The 22,830-nt window shown below is 49.8% G+C and overlaps 1 protein-coding gene and 1 long non-coding RNA gene across 2 annotated transcripts in view; both read left to right on the plus strand.

Annotated features, from left to right (window-relative positions):
• The window catches only part of PAPPA2 (pappalysin 2), a 102,897-nt gene extending 91,882 nt beyond the window's left edge, over positions 1-11,015 (plus strand). The window contains exons 22-23 of the mRNA XM_088524883.1: positions 9,051-9,149; positions 10,900-11,015. Coding sequence (XP_088381009.1) covers positions 9,051-9,149; positions 10,900-10,974 — 174 coding nt within the window. The 3' untranslated portion in view covers positions 10,975-11,015. The remainder of the gene's footprint in view (positions 1-9,050; positions 9,150-10,899) is intronic.
• Positions 1-22,830, plus strand: part of LOC148594670 (uncharacterized) — a 372,746-nt gene that overhangs the window by 348,664 nt on the left and 1,252 nt on the right. The gene's annotated exons all lie outside the window — the stretch shown is intronic.

The raw sequence follows: 22,830 nt of genomic DNA on the forward strand, positions 1-22,830 counted from the left end.
TTTATAGACACCACAGAGGCAGAGACCTGCTTTTAGATGATGTTCATCCACTCCATCTTTCCATCTCTTTCTTTAGTCTTATTCCTGTAGGCTGTGACAATGGCCCTTCTGCATTGCTGTCTGCTGACAGTGTCTCTGAGAATGGAGACAGAGAAACTGTCAAGGCAGAAGTGTGTCCCCGTTCAGTATCCTGAGGTGCTACATGCTAACTTCTGCAGCAAAAGGTTGTCCAGACCAAATCCTTACCTGGGACATAGTTCAAACACCATGAAAGGAAGGACATGCTCTCCCAGTATGGTCATCTACAGCAACATTCCAATCAGACACCAAGCAGTGATTGAACCACTGTGCTCTTATCCTGTGGATTCTGGACTCCATTCCTGTCCAAACTCAATTCAGACTGATTCAACCAGGACCTTGGTGCCTGCAGGGAGACCCATGTTCATGGGACCATCTTTGTCCTGAAATCACCTGGAGCTGCAGCTACTGACATTGCAGTTAGGTCTATTGCTGGGAACTGGGCCTTTACTTATTTACCTTGGGCAGCAGAGTCCAAGTGATGACACATGGGATAAAACCAGAGCACACACCTCCTTCCAGCCTGTTGCCTGTTCCCTCAAGAGATAATTGTTGCTCAGTGGGTGCAGGTCACACATCTCCGGTCCCTCTGAATGGCCCTTGCAGACCTGGTTGACAGCAGCTATTTCTGATCCTGGAGAAGGATCAAAAGAAGGTCCCCGGAAGGAGGGTTTGCTGTTATTTCTCCTGCACAGCTTTGGTTTCTGACACCAAGTGAAGTCCACCTTGGCCTGTGGTGAAGGCAGAGTTTGGCTTCTTTTGTACCGCAGTCACTGAAAGCTGGGGCTGATATGCGATGATAGACTGTCTTTCTCAAGCAAGAAGCCTTTTTTTTCTTTTTTTTTTTCTTTCTTTTTTTTTTCTTTTTTTTTTTTCTTAGAAGAGGTGAAAAAGATGCTGGAGCTGAAGCAGGCATTTCTGAAGAACTGAGAAATCATGACGAAGGAGTTCCACATGTTGAGTGAATAGCTCAGGGACCCCAGCAAACTCAGAGACAATCAGCATTTCTCCATTTTATTTTCTGGCCATGTCTGAGATGATGGTGCAAGTCCATGATTTCTCCAAGCAAGCCATTCCAGGGCCATGGGCTTCCATGGTCATCCACCGTAGTTTAACAGGCCACACAGGAACAGCTCAGGGGGCAGAAGCTGGAAAACAGAGAAATAACGTATGAACTATTGGGCCTGTATGAATTTATTTTTATTTCATCTTCTTCAGGCCACTTGGCCCCAGTTGCCTCTTGCCAAATTTCTAAAGCTCTCTTCCCTCAAGCCGTGCTCACTTGGCCTTCCTCAGTGCGGCGGAGCAGGTAGCATTTGCCTGCGGATCAGGGTGGCTCAGGGCACTGAGACATCCCAATGAGCTTTCTGAGCAGCAGCCAGCACTCTTCCCTCTCTGCTCCTCGGTGTTTTTCAGAGCAGATTTCCTCTTTGCCTGCTGGACGGCCTCCGGAAGGAGAGAGGGAAAGTGAATGTGCTTGGGCTGTTGGGGGTGGTGGTGGAAATAATAAAATAAAAGACACACTGCAACAGAAAGAGGGCCAAGAAAAATATTTAAACCAAACAATGAACATTGTCGTTTCCTCCCACAGTCTGCATTCCCAGTCAACTTCCCTGGGCAAGCAGGAGGAGCCAAGAATTGCCGGGCCGTCTGCCCCACCAGTGTGTGTGTAAGGAAGGGGATGTTTCCTGGGGACACTGTGCGGTAGCATCACTTTAACCAGCTCCTGCCATGTCTGCAGCTGAAGGGACTGAAACAAGCTTTATTCTCTACAGAGAAGCACTGGTTTGGGATGCTGTTGAAGGGATAGGATCGGAAGGATGAGAGGGAGAATTTTCAGGTACCCAAGCAAGGATGCTGGGGTGATGGATGCACTAGGGTTTCAATTGAATCTGACCTTCAAGAAGGGCTTGGATAGGCTTCACATCATGTCAGAGATGTGCTAGAATGCACTTTTTGGAATATTTTGGCTAGGTGAAGTGGGAAGGAAGGCTATGCAGTTGAAATAAGATGCACTATTTTTCCTGCCACTGGCAAAGGGCTATCACAGCCTCTTCAGGCTTCCTTTCATCGTTGCCCATCTGTGGAAGCCTTCACCCCCTCAGCCAGCTCCATCCCTTGATATACAGCGGCAATACTTGCTTGCTTTGCACCCAGGATGCTGTTCCTCCTGCAAGCCTTAGGTCCTTTAGACTTTCAGCTCTTTGTGGGGTGATGTCCTCAAGCCTTCGGGACTCCTTGCTGCCTGTGCTGTCACATATGGAGTGCCAGGCCTGCCATAGTGACTTTGGAATGAGCCTTGTTTTGGGCTGACATCCCAAATGCCATCAATTGTCATGACAAGAGCACAACCAGCAATGGCAAAGTTGCTACAAGAGGCACAGCCGTGATCATAGAGCAAAGGCAGCTTTTCTGGGCTGGCCCTGCCTGTCTCCTGTGCTGAACTGATGCTTCCCTGTTCCTCTGCAGTTGCTTGGAAAGTTACAGCTGATGAGGAATATAAACACCAGCACGTCATCAGTTGCAGGGTCTCACAGTTATCTGAGCATTCAAAGAGTTTGCCCAGTCATTTCTGATATCTCAAACTTCAAAGCCAAAAATACTGATGCCTAGGGGGAAAGACACAAGGACAGGAAAGTTCTTGCTGACTTAGAAGCAGCATAAAGGAAAACTACGTGCCCTCCTTCAACCACTGCAAAACACAGGACACGTGCAGCCTCCCAAAGCCTGGGGGACACATTTTGCTGTCCTGTAAATCTGGGCTTGATCCTCTGAAACTGGGATATGGACTTTTTCTAACTGCAGACAAATCGAAATCGCAAGCGCTTTCCATCCCAGTCAGGAGCGCAGGAACAGACTTTCTGCTGGAGTGAGGAAGGAATTCTTCCCTCTTGCTGGGGTCATGTTACATAACTGGCCAGGTGCATGTTGTATTTTCTTTTTACCACCTTCCTCCAAAGCATCTGGAATGGGTCACTGCCAAACTTCAGGTCTATTCAACTAGCACAAAACTTGCATTCCTAAGAAATAATGTTCCTCAAGTATCTGTGAAGTAGCATCAAAATCTGTGTGATACTTATATCATTTGTGATTTATTCTTCATACTCAAGTACCTTCCCCAAATCCAACTTCTCTGTCTTGCTTGCTTCCTTTCCCTTGCTCTGTCACCCCCTTTTAAGTTCTTTCACAGCGAATCAACCTACACAGAAAGTTCTTTGAAAAAAAAAAAAAAGTATGAGGATGCTGGCCACCTCACTGATGACACTGGAAGAAAGAGAAATCAAAGGGCAACTCTAGGACTTGGGATTTGCTCCAACACTGTTTGACGATGTAAAAGGCTTGGGAAAGGAGCCAGCGCACAAGGAGAGAGCCAGCAAGCTCGGCCCCAGCTTGGAGGGATCTGCAGGGTCAGTGGAGAATGTTGTGTACAAGACACGGCTCCCTGGACAGCATCTCCCAGGAGCTCCCAGCGAGCGAAAGGACACAGCAAAACCCTGAAACGCCCAGGATGCTGCACAGCCTTAACGCGCGTGCAGAGCCAAGCCAGCTGCAGTGCAGCCTGGGACATCCATAATCCTTTCTCAGATTCTGCTTTTTCCTGCAATATTCCTCCTCCCCACTCCCCCTTCTTTCATCTCTATTCCCAGTTTTGAGAGCATGTGTCTTTTTTAGCCTATTTGAATTGCCAAGCATTTGATTCATGGTTGCTATTTTTATTACGGTAGCACAAATCTCAGGCCCTGGTGCCAGATGCTGCACCTCCACGTGCTAACACATGCCCCAGTGAAGCTACTGTCTGAATAAACAAGGAAGACAAACGTGGAGAGCGGGGAAATGAGCCGACCCAGCCCGGCTCGCTGGCTCGCTCCAGCAGCCCCGGGGTGTCATGCAGCCTAGCAGAGAAGCTCCATCTCGCTAATTCAGTGCGAGGCAGCTGCAGCAGTTGCCTTAGTCACTTTTTCCCATTTTATACAAGCTGTTTGAATTGATTCTTTTTTATCCTTGCATTGGAGGATGCATATTCTGGCAGTTGAAACTCAACTGGATCACATGCATTTGCCTTCACCTGGCTGCATTTGCCTTTCCACATTTTCCTCCAGAGCTACACAGGTTTTTGCTTTGTTTTGTTTTGTTGCCAGCATCTTTAAACTTAAGTATTTCTGTGAGTTTCTGACATGGGCAAACTTTCCTTCTCCCACTACTGACGTTGCTTTCTGTGGATCTACCTCAGAATCTCAAACGTTGCCTGGAAAAAGGTCATGTGCATCTTTTACACATGCACACCTGTATGTAGCCCTGCACTGGAAATGTCAGTTTGTGCAGCCAGTGTCCTCCTCTGCCTTGCTGCTTGCAAAACCGAATGAGATTGGCAGATGTATGGCCAAGTGAATGTCAAGCCCACGCCTGTATCCTTATCAATGAAGGTGATCCATCAGCATCTTTGTTTTCCCTTTCTGCTTACAAAGACTGAAACCAACTGGAGGTCCTTGAGAAGTCAAACCAATGGGATTCATTTTATCTCCCTTGGAAAATTACTGAAAGAGGCAGCTCCTTGCCAGCCCAACTTCGGAGTTATTTCAGGAGCATATAAAGAATGAAAGTCTCTTGCCTCATCAAGGGGCAGATTTGCAGCCATCTGCTAGGCAAAAGTACCAGCTACTGTGGCAGTGTAAGAGCCACATCACTGGACTATGGAGAAACTGAAGAGCTTGCAGTGCTGGCTTAGCTGCCCTTCCTTCATAGCCCTGCTGTTCTCCTAAGTTCTTCACTTCTTCACACCTAGGCTCCTTCACTGGGGGTTATGCTGACCCAGGATGGTCTTGAAGTGTTTGGCTCCAGTAGAGACAAGAAGAGAGAGGAAGAGATGTCGCTTGTGTGATACACAAATGCTGTGGGGCTGTCACTGCCATGGCTCGCCTGCTGTGCTCGCTGGAATAGCCTGGGCTGTGTGGGTGCTGCGTGCGAGGGGTCTGGATAGCTCACAGAAACAGCTCTGTTTCTGGGACGAGCCGCTGTTGCAATACCTGCAGCGGGCCGAGCACAGGAGGGCAGAAAGGTCCTCGCATCAGGCCTGCAGTGGGTGGGAATGGTCACAGGCCTTGAGCAGAGCCGGTCTGACCCGTGCCATGCCGAGGCCAGGGCCACCCCGTGCCCTGAAATGCTGGTGGCAGCAGTGAGACCAGAAGGAGGAGGACAGGAAACACCTACCTGGAGGTAGATGTAGACCCTCTACTCGGGAGGTAGCTGCGGGGAGCCTGGGCAGCTGGGCATAGCAGAGCCACCGGTCCCCAAACCATGCTTCTGGCTCTCTTGAGCCTCGAGTCCAATTAGTCATTTCTTATTTTCCCCTCATATGTTTTTCCAGTGTAATTTGGAGCATGTGTTGTTAAGTTTCCCCAACAAGTGTTGCCATAGGAGCCTCTATTTGTTTAGGGTGGGGTTGACGGGTTGAGGGGACGGGGCAATTAGCCCTAATAGGTGTAGAGAGAAAGCGGGAGCCTTTTGTTCTCAGCCCTGTCCCTGTCTCTGTCCCCCCCCAGCCTTGCACACAAGACACGGTCTGGAAATCATTTCAGACCTGTGCAGCCAGGACAGGCAATCCTCCACAGCAGTTATATGGAAACTACAGAAAACGTGGGTTTTGTTTTGCCAGTGAGTCATGACATATGGAGCAAAGCTCAAGGAAAAACTCCACGGCATGGAATGCAGCAAAAGCAAATCACACCCAGCCACTTCCCCGCCAGCGGCCGCGTGAGCCCCCAGCCGGTCCCGGCACCTGCCAGCGCCAGCCCCTCGCAGAGCCGCCTTGCGCCGCGAATGGAGGCCTTCCTCACCTGCCGCCCTCTCCTGGGGAGGTTCTCGCTCCTTTAGGAGCTCCTAGCAGTTTCCACTGGGGAAAGAGTGTTAACCCTGGCACCCTGACATGCCCTGGTCTTCGCACAGAAGAAAGTGACCCTAAAGGGCCCCAGTGCTGGGGCTCAGCTCAGTCCTTCCAGCTCCCTCCAGCAGGAACCTGGTGGGCAGCCTCTGGCAAGTGCCTAAGCCCCCTCTTCCTCAGTTTCTCTATGTGTGAAATGGCACTAATATTTCTCTGCTTTGCTGAGGGGTTGGGAGAGTTTCTACAAGGTGAGAGACCTTTCGCAGATGGTGCTTTTCTCTCGTGTTGTCCTGATTTGCACGTGTCACCAGAATAAGTTTTGTAAAGAAGTTTTCTCCAGGGCTTTGCGCACCATCCAGAAACTAAGCTGTCATCCCCAGGAGCTCAGGTTTCCTGGGAACGGAAAGCTCAGATGAGCAGTAGGGCAGTATGAACAGAGGTATCTAGGCCAAGCTTTGGGTGTCTATCTGCACTGCCACTGAGCCCCAGAAAGCAGATGTCATGGCCATGGCAATGAGGGGTGTCAAATCACTTTCCACTGCTGCTTTCTGGATGTGTGAGCGATGTTATCCTTACATGCCAAGGCTCGCCGTGCCTCAGTTTCCCAACTGTAAAAAGGCTCATCCTTTCTTCTTCTCAGGCAAGATCTTTCAGGCAAATGCAGTCTTTCCTTTGATGCTTGGATTTGGCCCACAAACTGTAATTGTGAGTCATACTGCTACCCTTGACATGGGTCATAATCCCTGCTCTTATTTCCTGTCCTGCATGAAACAAAAGTGATTATTAATTAGCATTGGGTCCACTTGTGGTCCTTGTGAGTCATGATGGCAAAAGGCTACATCAGTAACCAGGTTTGGTCATAGTTTTCTCATGGCAATAAATGGCAATATCCTCTGTTCTTGCATGCTGGCTTCAGTGTAGTGAAGGCCTGTCATGGTGTGCTGACCTTTCTCAGCCTCAAGCTGGTTGGCTAAGTGGTGCTGCTGGCGAGTGACTTTCAAAGGCAGAGTTCTGGTACATTTTGAGAAGCCTGGTTGTCATTTGTGGCCACCAGATCCAGGGAAACGGAGCAGCTACTTTCATGAGCAAAGGAGTGACAAGCTTTCTGCCAGCAGCCTTGCAGAGGACAGCAGCCCTTCGGGAGCACAGCCCCATTTGTGGGTCAGCAGCTAACAGCACGGAGCCTAGAGCGAGAGAAGCATTTCATTACTAGTCACACAGCTAATGAATGGCCTCTCCGTTCTGTTAGCACATTTATTTGTTACTTGGCGGTGCTGATGTGTATCTATGATAAATAAACCTCAGTTGCAGATTGTTCCTGACAGTTCATTGCAAATGCTTCACAGGCAAGTTATTTAGTTACACCAGTCACACATCATTGTTTCTCAGCCCTAGTTGGCTGCTTCTCAGCCCTAGTTGTTTCTTTTCTCTGATCAGATGACTAAACAATAATAAAACAGATTTCTGAATGGCTGCTTGTGCCATTTAACATTTCTGGTCAGAAAGCTATTCTGCTGGCTTAGCCCTCTGTTTCCATGTTAGAGATGAAAGCAGAGAAAGCTTGTTAATGATGGGCCGTTTACTTGAGCTGCATCAAGGCAAGCTGAGCTCTGCAAATTCTTCCTGGTTCAGGTAGACCCAACAGTGTTTTATAGCAGAGCAGCAAACGGCACTGGGCTATGCCAGACAAAGAAGATGCACTGTTCACAAAGCACATACAACGTCAATATTATTCTGATAATGCAAAATCCTTGCTAGGCAAGTGGGCTTTTCTGAAGTGGCCACATGATTTAGGAGTAGAAATGCTGTTGACTTTGATGGGAATTTGTGCTCCTGGATTACCTGCAGAGTTTGGAGATGCCTGCTCTCACTTACAGATGTTCCCAGAACATGAGCATTAGCAGCAGTAAATGCATTTGCAAGTCCTAGGGAATGACCACAGGCATTCACCTCATTTAATTGCTTCCTGTGTAGCTCTAGGAAGGCCACGCAACCATTGAATTTCCTTACACTATCTTTACAGAGGGTAGGATCTGGGCCTTGAAGAGGAGGTATGAAGATGAAAGGGTCCATGTTGCCAGTATCTCTGCTTATCAGAATGCCAGTGTCCTCTGTATGCGATCCAGAATTGGATTTTGCTTGTGGAGAGCTAGCAGTTAATAAAGATTGCTTCTCTAGTGACCCTTCTCAGCTAGCCTAGGAAAAGCAGTCTTGTGCTCCAATCTGGCAAGGTCTGGCAGAGTCAAGTGTTGCAGCAAAGGCTAGATCCTCTAGAGGAGAGTTTAGAGGAACTTGGTGACATGTTCCTTGCCTGCATGCTCAGGACCTGGGCCAGATCAGGAACATTCTGGAGAAAGCTTAGTCTCTGCAACCAGCACTTGGCAATGTTTGGCTCAGCTTAGACACAAGTATTTCTGGGAGGCTGCCTGCTCTTTCTCATAATTCAAGGAAGAAGGACACTGAGGACACTCAGATATTGAACAAGATCCTCTGTTGATCCTCCTATCATACTCGCTATATATGATGCTGTCCAAGCTGCATCACAGTGCTTACCTTCACAGTCAAGCTTTTAAATTAAAAGAAAGAGTGTTGCAGGGAAAAGCTGGGGCAGCTTCTTACAGAGCCCAACTCTGCACTCCTACAGAGCTGGATTACAGTGGAGCTGCTGATGTAAGGCAGTAGTGGGGCCGCTGTGCTGTGCAGAGCAGCCAGTGAACTCACTGCCCCTTGAATGACACTACACTCCAGAGGGTAGCACCCAGAGGCATGGGGACTTGGAACTTTTGGCATTCAGTGGGACCCTCTCTGATGGTATGGATTTGATGCCTCACTTCCTGATGCAGTTCTCTTGGGTGGAGAAATCTGATCCTTGAGCTACAGCTGCTGTCCTCTTAGCAACAAGTCTTCCATACACGCCAAATGGGATATCGGCTTTCTGTTGTTGCTTTGGTTGTGAAGAGGTGGCTGTGTGTTGTGCTCTGCCCTTTATAGTGGTGCCTGAGGGACTTGCTGAGGATCTGAGGTCTCTGCTATTAGGATGAACCTTGCACTTTTGAATAACCCTTTCAGCCACAACTTATTTCTCTGCCTATAGCCTTTCCAAGCAGATGGCTGGTGTGACACCATCAACAACCGGGCATACTGCCAGTATGACGGGGGTGACTGCTGCTCCTCCACACTGTCCTCCAGGAAGGTAAGTGAGCATCTTCTGTGGCTCAGACCACGATTTAGGATTAAGCATTCACAATTCACCATGCTCTTTGGCTTTGATGGCCATGGGACCAGGATTAAAAGACATTTCTTCCCTAAGTACAGCACAAAACAATGTTTTTAAGCCAAAGCCAGCTGCAGCTGATGGACGTTATTCTATTGATTACAGCAGGGTGTGGACCTGGGCCAACAGGGCTCAACGCTCAACCAGGCTCCCACTCAGGCTCATGGAATTCCTTCTCATTTAAGATGCAAGTCCCTGCAAAATTTCTTCTGTAGGATTTAGTGCTAGTTGTGATGAGTCAGAAGGCACCTTGCTGCATAACTGCACAATCTCAGGGGACTTGATTTCTTTGTTGACATCCACAAGCCCAGTCCAGACTGTCTTTCCTTCTCATGTATCCCAGGAGGGAAGGAGGGATTGATAATGTAAAGCTGGCAATCCTGAGATGCACAGACCTTTCGTGTCTCCCATTGCAACGTCCCCTCCCACCTAACTTACTGTCCAGCACTCACAGCCCATCCTTCCTAAATGTATCCAAGAGCAAACAAATGAGATAATTTCTCATTGCAAAAATATGTGAATTTGGATCTTCTGGTCTTTGTTGTGGAGCTTGAATCATTTTTCCTTTCATCACACATATACACACACAGAAAGGAAAAATAAAATCCTGGGAAGATCCAGTTCAGATAGGAGGGAAAAGGCTTTACACCCAAGTGATGAGTGAAATCTTCCCAGTGATATCATGACATCTTTGGAGCATGGCATGGCTCTCAGGAGGTCTGAGACATCTCGATCCCCAGAGTAAAGGACAGGATTGTAATGGAAAGTGCAGGAATTCATGTCCCAGAGAAGACCCCACCTCAGCTCACATCCTCCACAGGTCCTAGCTGTCCAGCCATGCTCCATCATATCCTCCATCACTTTGCTATTATGGCAGATATAGGAATATGGGTTTCTAACACAAAGCAACCCCCTTCACTCTTTCACTGGCTCAGGCTGTGAAAAATTTAATGTGCTTCTACAGTAAGAAAATCTCTTGGCTTTTTGCCTGGTTTGCATAAAAGCCTCAAGTAGAAATTGCTTCCTCAGCTCCTACAGCCCACTGCTAGGCAATGGTCAACCATGAGCCAGATGCTTTGCTGGTACCTGCCCTCCCTGTTCTGCTGCCACCAGCTAAGGCAGAGGTGACACAAGGTTGCTTAGCCATGTAGAGCTGAGGTAGAGAAAGCCACGACTAGCGGTACAGCTGAGGCAGGAAGAGTCCAGAGCAGCTTGAAGGACAGGGCCATGGAGTATGATATGGACAAAGGGTGGTCGTCTAACAAGGATGAAATTAAACCTGAAACCTAGAGGTACCTCACTACTGCTAGCTCCAGAACAAAAGCCCCTAACCACCATGGGAGATTTCTCCCAAGGATTTGATATTTGGGGCACAAGCCCTCATGTTGACGCTTGATTGAAAAATTTGCAACACAAGTTACCAGAAAGAAAAACTCAAAAGAACAAAACACAGTGGATCAGAGTTAGCACCAGGGGTACATTGGAGCAGAGACTATTTCTCAGTGAGGATGGAGCCTGCTGGTCTCCACAGCATCAACAACCTCCAGAACATACTGAGAGTGTTGGTCTGTCCATACAGGGGTGGAGAGGGTTTGCTGAGGTGAGGATTCCCAGGGGGCTCAAGGCAGAGGCTCAGTCCAGAGTTACTTTTCCCTTTTGGTGCCTGTAGGTCATCCCGTTTGCTGCTGACTGTGACCAGGACGAATGCACCTGCCGTGACCCAGCAGCTGAGGAGAACCAGTAGTGGCGCCACGAACGGCCTCGCTCGGTGAGACGAACACCAGAGGAGCAAAGGGGCAACAACAGAGGCTGCTGGGAGGGTAGCAAGAGACACAAGGTGGGTCAGGAGACATCAAAGGAAGAGCCGGACAGTTGGGAAGAAGGCAACGCGGGCACCAGCGTCCTGCGACACCTCATGCACGAGGAACGATGGGCACAGCGGGGATGGAGCAAGACCACCAAGGAGCCCGTGGGCAGAGGACAGATGTATTCACTGCACTGCTGCGGTCCCCTCTCATCACTGCACCCTTCCCCTCGGGCTCCCTCCCAAACCAAACCCGGCACCTGGGGCCCGCCGTGCACACGAGTGGGCTCACCGAGGAGTCTGGCTGCTGCCTTGGCCGCATGCTGGGCTGGGCTCCAAGCCAACAGCTGAGAAGCTGCCACGGACACTTGGTTCTGTTACTGCATCGATGGGTTGACAATTCTGAGTGTCTGTCTTTGCTCTGAATTTTGTCACTATTCCCCCCGCCCCCCTCTACTGTATAGGCTTCTTTTAGCAAGGTCAAGGTAGTTGTGATTTCCCTGCAAATATTTAAACTTAATTTTATATATATATATATACATATATATAATATATATATAAAAATATATATTATATTTTCTTTGCTCTTTATGAAGCTGAGAAAGGATATCCTTTGTCACACACCCATGCTGCTGTGAAGTACAAACCATTGGGAAAAGTGCAGGTAGGGGCAGGAAGAGTAGGGAATTTCCCTTCATTTGCTAAGAAGGAGCTGGAGAGAGGACAGAGAGAGAAGCCAAATTGGACGATGAGAGGAGACAGCTCCCCGGGCACACGGCACGCAGGCTGGGACCTTGAGACGCTCTCCGCAGCTACAAATGCCGAGTTTTGCTGTTGGGATTTGCAGGCACCTTGCCTTTCTGTGGTGTGGGTCCCAAGACAGGATTCTGAGGTACAGCTGTACCTGCAAAGAAATACTACTGTACCCTGGACTTATTCCAGCCCCTGCTGCAGCCCAGGCGAGCAGCACTTTGCTGAAGCACAGTCTCTGCCCGCTCTTTGGGAGACCTCCGGGAAGGGTGACATGTCCATGAGGACTGTGGTGTGGCGGGCAGGAGCAGAGATGCTCCCGTTGCTCTCCACTTTGTTTCAGCAGGTGATGACCCAACTAGATGAGAGATGTAGAGGGCAACAGAGAGTAACCATCCTATGCTCTGAAATGAATGAAGTGAAAGAGCTGCTTTTTGGTTTCTTTCCCCCCATGCCCTTTCTAAACATAAGCTTCAGCAGCGTGGCCAGCAGCTCTGTGAGGAGATGAGACCCAGAGCACAGGGAGAGATGGGGCACAGAGGACATGTCAGGAGACTCTTAACATCGTCTTTTCCCGTTGAGCTTCTCCTTGTTACTGAATCAAGGGGCAAACCCTGTGTGCCTGCAGCGGGGTGAGGCCAGGAGCAGGGTTTGGCCAGCATAGGAGCAATGGAGAGAGGGTGACACAGTGTGGAGAGACTGGGGATTGTCAAGGCAGCCATCCCATGCTGGGGCTTTTGCTGGCCTGCGCTAATTTTCGTCTGGCATCTCCAAAAGCTTTGGCAGGATAGGAATAAAGGCATCTAGACATCCCACCTGGTGCCCAGAAATGAGATGCTTCGTCCTCCTGCAAGCCTTTTTTCACCCCCAAGAGTACCCATGGCTCCTTGATGGGTCACTTCACAGCAGGGAGCAGAGCTCAGCAAATAATTCGCTGCTCCTGGAGCACCTGCTGGGCTGAGCCAGCCCGCACGGCCCCGTGCGGGGAGCAAGAGGCCTGTCACCCTGAGCCAAGGTGCTGCCAGCCTGGCGGAACCCTGCGAGCGCCGGGCCCAGGAGGGCAAGCAGAAATGAGGGAGGCAGCGGCGGATGTGTGGAATGAGGGTGACACTCAGAGGGAAACATGAGAATTTCAGGTACCTGCATCGTGCCATGTCAAACCCTTCGCCGCCTGACTTCAGCATTAGCTGGCTGCTGGAGGACAAGGCAGGCCATTAAAGGGGGAGCCTAAGTATGCAGAGACCAAATTTTTACTGTCTTAGTATGAAAAGCTTCGTGTCAGTAGTGACTCGCCCAAAGGTCCCTTGTCCCCGCTGGGGCGCAGGGCCGCACGCGTCGCTGGCACCTGCGCCGGCCCGACGGGCGGCGCGTGGCCTGGGGAGGGGAAGTGCTGGCCAGGTTGGAAGAGATTTGTGCTTCTCGTGAACAGATTGCTTCTGCGTACCGAAATATTGTTCTTCTATAGCGACACTGAGCGGTCTTTGTCCCCTTTAGGGTTTTATTCACAACGGAAGCTGCTACTATTTTTATTTTTTGTATTTGATAATTATTTTTTATAAAAATCTATGAAAAATAAATAATCTTCTCATCCTCCACCTCTTCCGCCTCATTGCACGACTGTCCCAGAAGGGGGAGGGAGGAGGGTCAGTGGCTCCTGGGACCTCCAGTCCCTTCCCTGCCCCAGGCTGTGGTCTGTCCTAACCGTTGTCCCAAGCACGTGGGAGAGCTCCCTTTGGCTGTGGCTTCCTTTTGCAAGGGGAGGTGGGATGGACAATTCTCACCATGTTCAACCCCACCACTGCAGCAGCTTTGGCTTTACGCCCATGGTGAGCACACATCTACAGAGTCTTTGAGATACCAGTGTTTCCATCCCAGCTTGTCCAGACGTGTTAGTGCCAGCGAGCCTGAAAGGTAACCAGCACAATCTGTTGCAATTAAATGGGCTTTCACCACAAAAATGACCCGTTTCTGATCTCTTTTGTAATTATTCCATCATGAAAAGCACCGCTTGTTCCTCTCCCCTCAACAAAAGCGATGCCCTAGCTGCCCCGTGCACATCAAGCAGAGGCAGTGCCTCCCTTCCCTACCTCTCGTGCACAGCTAGCTAGTGTCTTGGTGCCCTCACTCTCTTTGGTGGTGTTCAACCACCAAATACTTTGCACACACAGACAGGGAAATCGCAAAGAGTATCCCAATAGGCTGAGCTAAAACAGTGACATACCTATCCCGGCCTCCATCATGCCTGCATGTGCGGCCAGGCCAGGTTTTAAAGTCCTGCCACCTCCTGCTTTGGAGGGGCAAGAGCCACCCGGGCTGGCAGTGGTCATGGGCACATCTAAGTCTGGACCAACATGCACAGGTGTCCCTGACACCGGGACCCGCAGGGTTTTTACCAGGATGAAACTCTACCTTTCCTAGGAACTCAGGGAGAAGGGCTTGCAGGGCTTCTCCTCATTTCTGACGGCTGCATTTTCCATCATTGGGGTTTCTGAGTTTCCAGCCTATGTTTTCTTTCTTTTTACAAGGCAGTTTAGCCCCAGGAAATAAAAACGCCCTGAAGAAAGAAAAAAAAAAAAAAAAGAAAAAAAAAAAGAAAAAAGTCCTTTTGATTTCTAATGGCAGCTAGAAGAACACACATGGCATTTCAAGTGGACTTGTTCTGGGGCCATTTCAAGCCTCTCCCTTCATCAGGCTGGGGTGCTGCAGGTGATGTCCCAGGGCAAAGGCCACTGCTGGGTCCGAGGTCCCTTCTCCCAGCCCGTCAGGGCCAGCTCACAGATCTCCTACCTGCGCTGGCGCGCGGGGGTCTCTCAAGGAAGCCCTTGGCGGTTGCACAGCTCCCTGGCAGTGCTTGAAGTGGCCAAAGCCGTGCGAGAAGCTATTTATCTTTCCTTTGCCACACTCCTCCTTTCCAAACGGTGGAGAAGGTGAGTCACGGCTGAGCAAGTGGAAAGAGCGGAAAGGGCTGAAAACCAGCCGTGACTGCAGTGGGCCAAGGGAACTGAGGGGCTGCTGCGAGGGGCCAGGGCACTGCTGCTCACGGGGACGGTGTCCAAGCACTCGGGAGCCCCGCACCTCCCTGAGCGCCCAACCACTCCGATTCCTGGCCCCGGGCCGAAGGCTACAGAAAGCAATAAAATTGCCTCCCACAGGGTTGACATGAGGGAGTCAAGGTCCTTCCTCCAAACGACCGGCAAACAGGTGGGAACAGGTGGCCAGTGACCACAGGTCGGTTGGGGCCCTCCTGCTGCCAGCAATCACAGGCAGATGTACAAGGTCCTGATTGAAACAAGCTGAGGTGCCTCGGGTTCATGCCACTGCTGGAAGCAAGCGAGGCCTCTGCAAGCCCTAGCGCCATCTCTCTGTGTTTTGGTGGCAGGGGACATGGAGCTGCCCCACACGTGGCACGCCATGGGCTGCGATGAAGAAGCCCAAAGTCAAAGCAGGGGTTGTTTCTGATGGGGACAGTCAACTCATCGTGAAGTTTCCTCCTGTTCATCTTTATTTCACCCCACTCTCCATTCCGTCTTTAAGGCCTGCTTCTTGCAGGCATTTCTTACTTTGATGTTGCCCTCTCCAGTCTGCTCTGCCTCCTTCTTCTCTTTGCACGGACACTCCCCTGAAAAGAAAGAGCAGGTGACACCAGATGTCCATCCTCTCTGGGGCACAGCTCCAAAAATAATACTTTTTTGCCAGGGCCAGATTTGCTCCCATGGAGGACTGCACATGATGAGGCTCTGTAGCCTCAGGATTTGGAGAGAGACCACCAAGCAACCAAGACCCAAACCTTAGGTTTTGTGTTTAAAATGAACAGGGCATCTGGCTATGGCAATAGTTAAGTGAGAAGCTGTTTTCCATGAACTGTTTTCCAGATCCATTCCTCCTTTCTGTCAAGCAACCATTCTCAAGACAGGCAGACTCCTTTGTCCCCAAGACAAGGGGTCCAAGGAGTTGAGCAGGGTGGAGGCTCTTTTAATAAACAAAATCAACAAGTTGGCTTTAAAAGCTCTGTTAGCAGTTAACGATGCTTGCCCACACAGCTGGGAAAAAAAATGAGGCACCTACCAGGACTGTGGAGACACATGTGTCCTGTGCAAAGGCCTAAGCCATGGCATGTCTTTTCTGCACTAAAGTGAAGATACCCTACTGGTATCCACTTTTAGACAAAGGATGAATAAGGACTGCTTGCTAATGGCAACTCTTTCAAGCACGTATTCACATGCATACTTGAGCAGCACTTTCAACCATGGAGGTATCAATAGCAGCAAGGTATGCACTGAAGCAGAGCACTGGGTTGTGTGTTTCCTTCTTCTCTAGGGCCCTCAAGATGGTGACAAAAAAGATGAGTGGATTTTCCCTTCAGAGCTCTGGGCCCGAAAGAAGGGCTGGCTCGCTTGACAGAGACAATATGATGGCCAACAGACATGGCAAGCAAAATGAGAAGATGGGCAGATTTGGATGTGGAGGTGTTCCTCCTCACGGAAATCACACTGAAGGGACTCTTCCAAGCTTTCTCCACTCTTTGTCATCCTCATTCAGCAATTCAGGCAAACACTATGGAAAGCCATTCCTCTTCGGAGAGAAAAAAAAAAATCTCCTTCCTAGCAAATAAATACCTGTGTTGCCCTCTACCTTCTGATTCGGGGAGGATCCCACCTGAGTTGTCCCCATGTTGTTAATTAGCAGAAGAAAGACCTGCAGTTAGCAACTGGAGTCTTGAACAGATGGGAAGACAAGCGAAGCAAGTTTGGAGGTGAACTGTGGCCACCTACCAAGCTGTGGGTTAGGTGCGAAGAAGGGGCATCTGGGGAAACTCCAATCTTCGGGAAACACAGACCCTTCCTAAAAAGCTGCCATTTTTTCCTTCAGTCAATGATGTATCCTTTACAGCCCACTAAGCTCTTGGGGTGGCTTTCTCCAAACCTCTATTACTCTATTACTCTCAAATCAGCAGACCTCCACAGAGATTTTGCTCTGGTGAAGGTGCCTGGAAGAGGGTGAAGAACCAGCCACACAGAAATGGTCTTGCGCTACAGAGCACCCTTGCAACCACACACTTTGCTGTTCCCATGCTCTTGCACCCCACTGACACATGGACCGTCTTCTCCTCCTCCTCCCTATGTCTCATTCCACAGCCACTGGTTATTGTGCAACGAGACGGTGGCAGCCACAGTACTTAACTGCATGGAAAATAGCAGAAGGAAAATATTGGGAGTATTTTTAGCTTATTTTCCTGCAATTTAGCAGCAGGAAGAAAAAAAAAAAAAAGATCAACTTGTTCCATGAGACTTAATGAAGTCTGGTTTCCTATGGATTCATGTTCTATATCCCTGAAATCCCCCCTGGCCCATATACAGGCATCCTGTCCCCCCACACACAACCATCTCCTTCAGGTGTTTCCCACCATTTGGCAGGGTCAGACAGATAAGGTTAGTTAATGAGCTAGCCATTACATATGCACTCATTGGCCTCCTGGCCCAAGTGCTATACAAGAAACTGGATTCTAACCAACTTCTCATCTGTGGAGGCACCTCTTCGCGTCTCTTGCCTCTGCTCAAGCAATGATTTCCCATAGCTTGTTGGAAGTCAATACTGTTGACACTGCTACTCTTCTGTTAGGAGTCTTCCAAATTGACAACAGATCTTTGCAAGCAGCTGACCACCAGACAACATAATCATATTCACCTTATTGTCTTAAAAAAAAAAAAAAAAAGGAGGCTAGAAGAAGGGGAGAAGGAACGTCTCTTTGGAATCTGCATGCTAGTTTCTGAAGTCCAGCAAGGCCTTTCAATCATTATGAAGAAGCTCAATGGTTGCTACCAGCCCGGCCTTTGGGAGTACCAACAGACTGTCAGGCTGGATGGAGCTCTGCAGGCTTTGAGAAGCTGAGGTCTGTCACAGAAGCACAGAAAGGTTGAGGTTGGAAGGGTCCTCTAGGGATCATCCAGGCCAACTCCCTGCTCCAGCAGGGACACCCAGAGCTTGTGGCACAGGGTGGCATCCAGGTGGGTTTGAAGATCTCCAGAGAAGGAGACTCCACAACCTCCCTGGGCAGCCTGTTCTGGGGCTCTGGCACCCTCACAGCAAAGAAGTTCTTCCTCACATGGAGATGGAACAGCCTGTGTTTCAACTTGTCCCGTTACCCCTTGTCCTGTCACTGGCCACCACCGAGAAGAGTTTGGCCCCATCCTCCCTACATTCTCCCCTCAGGTACTTCAACATGTTGATCCAATCCCCTCTCAGCCTTCTCCAGGCTAAATAGGCCCAGCTCGCTTAGTCTTTCCTCATACAAGAGATGCTCCAGTCCCTTCATCATCTTCGTGGCTCTGCACAAGACCCTCTCTAGAAGCTCCACGTCCCTCTTGTCCCAGGGAGCCCAGAACTGCACCCAATGCTCCAGGTGCTTCCTCAGAGCCGAGCAGAGGGACAGGGTCCCTCCCTCGCCCTGCTGGCAACGCTCCTCCTGATGCAACCAAGAACCCATTGGCCTTTTTGGCCACAAGGGCACATTGCTGCCTCATGGGTAACTTGGTGTCAACCAGGGATCCCAAATCCCTATCCGCAGAGCTGCTTTCCAGCAGGTCAACCCCTAATCTGTGCTGGCACCTGGGGTTATTCTTGCCCAGGTGCAGACTCTGCACTTGTCCTTGTTGGACCTCAGGAGGTTCCTCTCTGCCCAGCTCTCCAACCTGTCCAGGTCCCTCTGAATGGCAGCACAGCCCTCGGGAGTGTCGGCCACTCCTCCCAGGTTGGTATCATCTGCAAACTTGCTGAGGGTGCCCTCTGTGCCCTCATCCAAGTCACTGATGAATGAGTTGAACAGTACGGGGCCCAGCATGGATCCTGGGGGATACCACTGGCCACAGGCCTCTAATTAGACTCGGCCCCATTTATCACCACCCTCTGAGCTCTAAGGTCGGGAGATCTGTCCTCCTGGCCAAAAATGAGCTCCCCATGAGGCAGGGGCACACACTGCCAGGGAGCAAAGCCATCAAGAGCCCGAAGTTGAATGTCTAGTGGCCATGGATCTGTGGCAAGCCCTGCAAGGCAAAGACTGGAAACGCCTTCCAGAGAGTATGTTAAAACAGCCAAAAGCAACCTAAAGTTTCCATCAGCACAGCAGTGCTCCAGATGCACAGCTCACTGGGGAGAGATGCTGGCGGGCAGGTGCTCCCGAAACCTGATGTGCCGCAGGCCCGCGACTCCCCAGGACTTGACATGTTGCTTCATGGAGCAGGTGGACAAGCCAGGGTGAGAGCCTCTGGCCAGGCTCTGTCTGTCGAGTGGGTCAGGACTTGGCTAAACCAGTGGGCAGCCAGGCAGGCTAAATTTGTGTGAAGAGGCACTGGAGTTAAAAGGCATGGGACTCTCAACGTCCACTTTTCATCATTTGGCAAAAGATGACGTCAACTGGACCAAAACTGTAAACAAACATTCAGGGTTGCCAAACCCACAGATTACTAACAGCTCCTTTTAATAATAGTCAGTTAAATTGTCACCTGGAGTTTTACATAGTGTTACAATGCTTTTGTTTTGTTTTAAACCACTTTTTAAAGTAATCCTGAAGAGTTTTGTGTTTCTTGCCATGTGGCTATCCCACCCTAAAGCACCCTACTTTCAATCTACAGTAGTAAAACGTCACATTAGAGTTTTAATAGAACATCAAGGAACATGAATTGTAGCCATCTTTTTAAAGAAAATGACCAAACCATCTTTATATGTTAAATAACTGCACAACAAGTAAAAGGTAGTAATGCTATTACAGGGGTATAGGTGCAGCAGAGAAGACAGAATAACCCAGAGGTTCATCTCAAGTGAATAATCACTCATGAGTTCAGAAACAAAACAAGGAAAAAGGGCAGGGGCACAAGGGAGATTGTGGAAACAGACCACAAATAATGTCTTCCCCAGTTTTCATGTGGTTCGCAGCCTGCAGAATGACAACAGAGTAAGAGAGAAAACACCGTGCAAGATCCAGTTGTCCTCTGGCACTCAAAGAGAACGTCTCACCCCAGCCAAACGCTCACTCCCGCACAGCATTGCTCAAGGACAGTGTGATCCACGCGATACAGAGTTGCATGGGTCAGCATGGCATGGGTCAGTGGATGTTGAGGCCCCTTAGGGCAACATTTTTGCCAGGTGACCTTGGATGAATTACTCTCCCCTCACTCTTAGCATGCAAACACCTGGCCAACCTGTTGGGGTGGTTCCTCTCCCAGCCCCATGAAAGGCAGTAACAAGGGACCATCCTCATAAACAGCATGACACAAATAACTGCTCCGAGTGGCAAATGGGGACTTTCCAAGGGGAAAGACATGAGAGACCATTCTCCTGCAGACTGGCATTCCTCTGTGCAGCCAGGGAGGCTTTGAGTCTCTCAAGGTAATTTCAACTCTGAGATCAGATCCAGGGACCTGGAGGAACCTCAGTCTTCTCGAGAGCAATCTGGACACAGCAAGAATAGTAAGAGAGAAAAGCATTCCAGCTGGGATCTGGCCAAGACAACCTGGGAGAGCTAGTCACCGGGAAGAGTCCGGCACAGTGTCTGACCGGCTCTTTTGAATGACCACGCAAGTGCTTTGAAATGCAAGAGTGGAAGCAGAATGGAAATATCTGCAAAGCCCCATCGTAAATCTCAGACCGGACTAAAAAGTAACCTAGACAGGTGTGAATGTGTGGAGTGTCTGGAGCGTGCAGGGTTTTCTTGGCAGCTTTCACAGGGAGTGGCTGGCAGACAGCACCATTCCCATCTCTGCTGCTGCACCCAGTAAGTCATAAAAGAGAGGAGTCTGCTACTGAAAGGAAAACAGTCTGCATTTCATATAAAGGCCACGTAAACGCTATTACTTGGTGAGCAACCAACTTGCTTCTGGGCCAGAGAAGTCTTCATTCAAGTATCCTTCCAAGATTTTGAGCAGAGGTGCCCTTTGCTGGATGGCTGCCCAGTTGAAAGTTAAAGATGTCTCGGCATCCACTGGAAGAAGTAAGAGGATAAACTGAAGTAGCTTGGCCAAGATTCCCAGGGGTTGAAAGGAGGAGCAACAGCTGCATAGAGAGCACCTGCCCACTCACACCTCAACACACCCAGGAGCAATTTTGAGCCCTTCTGTCTGACACGTCTCGAGATCCTCCCAGTGGGAACTGCTGGCTCCGAGAGTGAGGCCCACATGCCGCTCAGCTGGGCCGTCAGCTGGGCAGAGCAAACAGAGGGGCATCCAGGAAACTCGCCGGCAGGAGAGGTGCTTCCTTCTCCATGTCAGACTGGTGGGAAGTGCACATGAAGACAGCGCTGGTCCTGCTCTGAACCTCATGCCGCAGCAGCGGGGCAGGTCATTGGCGATTTAAGGAGGAGACTCTTGTGACAGGAAGCCAAAAGGATCCAGTAGATTTCACCCACTCCTTTCTTGCAATGAGCAGGCCTTTGCCTGGTGATCCTTGCCAGACACATCCATTACACAAGTGCCATTCACGCTTCCAGGGAATAATGACTGCTGGTGGCTGCTCCTACCGGCTCCCTGGTCAAGGCCAGTGCATCTAAATGAGAGGTTTGCCCAGGAGAAAGGAAAGATCAAAGCCCCGTTTTATTGCACAATGAGCAGAAAGATACTCTCCACGCACACTGAATTGCTGTTGTGCAAATACTGTGATGGAGTACTGCTAGCGGTGACCAACCATGGCCCACAACAGCCTCACTCCCAACACAAAGGAAATATCTGAGCCATGGCCTTGGCAGGCAGCAAGAAGAATGAGGCAGAAAATCATAAGAGACAGGCTGAAGATTGCACCTGCCAAGATTGAAAAATGAGAAGGAAATTTTGCTCTGAAGCGGCATCATAAAAAAATCCCACTATAGCGCTTCTGGTTTGTCTAGATCAAAGATGAACAGCTGACAAGTTCAAAGATGCCCCCCCATACAAAACAGACTTATGCAAGCAAAGGCAAGACAATGAAGCTAAACTGAAGCCATTTGCTGCTTCCAACACTGCCCATGGTAACAGGGTTTTGGAAAACAATTTGTCCTGAACTGAGCTTGGTGCCCAGGACCACCTCGGTTCTCCAGTTTAAAAAAGGATTCATGGGTGATAGCTACAGATGTGAGTCTAAGTTTGGGAAGTAGCAGCTCCGCAAGCTGGTCCACCCTTACCACTACATCACCTGCCTCCAGGTACCAAGACCAGGAACATCCATGCCAAGATGCCTGAATGGAAAGCTGTCAGCCCTGAGGTCTCAAAGACCACCTGGACCTGCACGGTGAAAACCTCCGTTCAAATGGGCCCATTCTACCCCTGCCGCAACCATCCTGAAATCATGTTTCCCAAGGTGGCACTGGATAAAGATCTGTGCCTCTCCAGAGGCAAGATCTCCAGCGGTTCTCTGGGGGCAGTGCCACGTGGCAGTTCAGGAGGTAGCTACTCCACACGGTCGTGGGTGAGGCTGCGCTTTCTGACGAGCGCAACGCGAGCAGGACGGCGGGGTGCAAAGAAGGCAATGTATGGGAATGTAAATTTGGCACAAGCTCTTTGGGACTAGGCTATGACTGGCTCCTCTTGCTATACAGAGCTGAGGCTATGCCATAAAGGGCAGCTAATACAGAAGGCAGGCCAGCACAGGCTGTCTAGGTACTTTTGTCCTTGTCGGGAGCTCTCTGAACAGCAGTCACTGCTTGGAAATCTTTATTACGATGTATGAAAAGAAAAATTAAAGGAATTTTCAAGTTAAATTCCTTGGAATTCAGTCCCAAAATAAAAATAAATGTTAAGGGAGGTCAACAGGGATGTCCAGCTGACCAAGGCCCTCTGAGGTCAGCCTGCATTTGACCTGGAGAACTCTGCACCTCTGAGTAGATACAGAATTCGATGGCACAAAACCAAAGCAAAGGATATGTACTCCCTAATGTCCCCAACTATCCTCCATCAGACAGCACCAAGTCAACCCTGTCCTGCAATGGTGCCACAGCTGCTTAGGTCACCATCCAGACCACATGCTTGACAAGTGCCAAAAAAAACCACCCCGTAGCACTTCAACCTGACCTGTATGCCCGGCCTC

This window comes from Tinamus guttatus, unplaced genomic scaffold (assembly GCF_059628265.1).
Source record: "Tinamus guttatus ecotype Peru unplaced genomic scaffold, ASM5962826v1 Tinamus_guttatus_pri_ptg000215l, whole genome shotgun sequence".
NCBI classification, from domain to species: Eukaryota; Metazoa; Chordata; class Aves; order Tinamiformes; family Tinamidae; genus Tinamus; species Tinamus guttatus.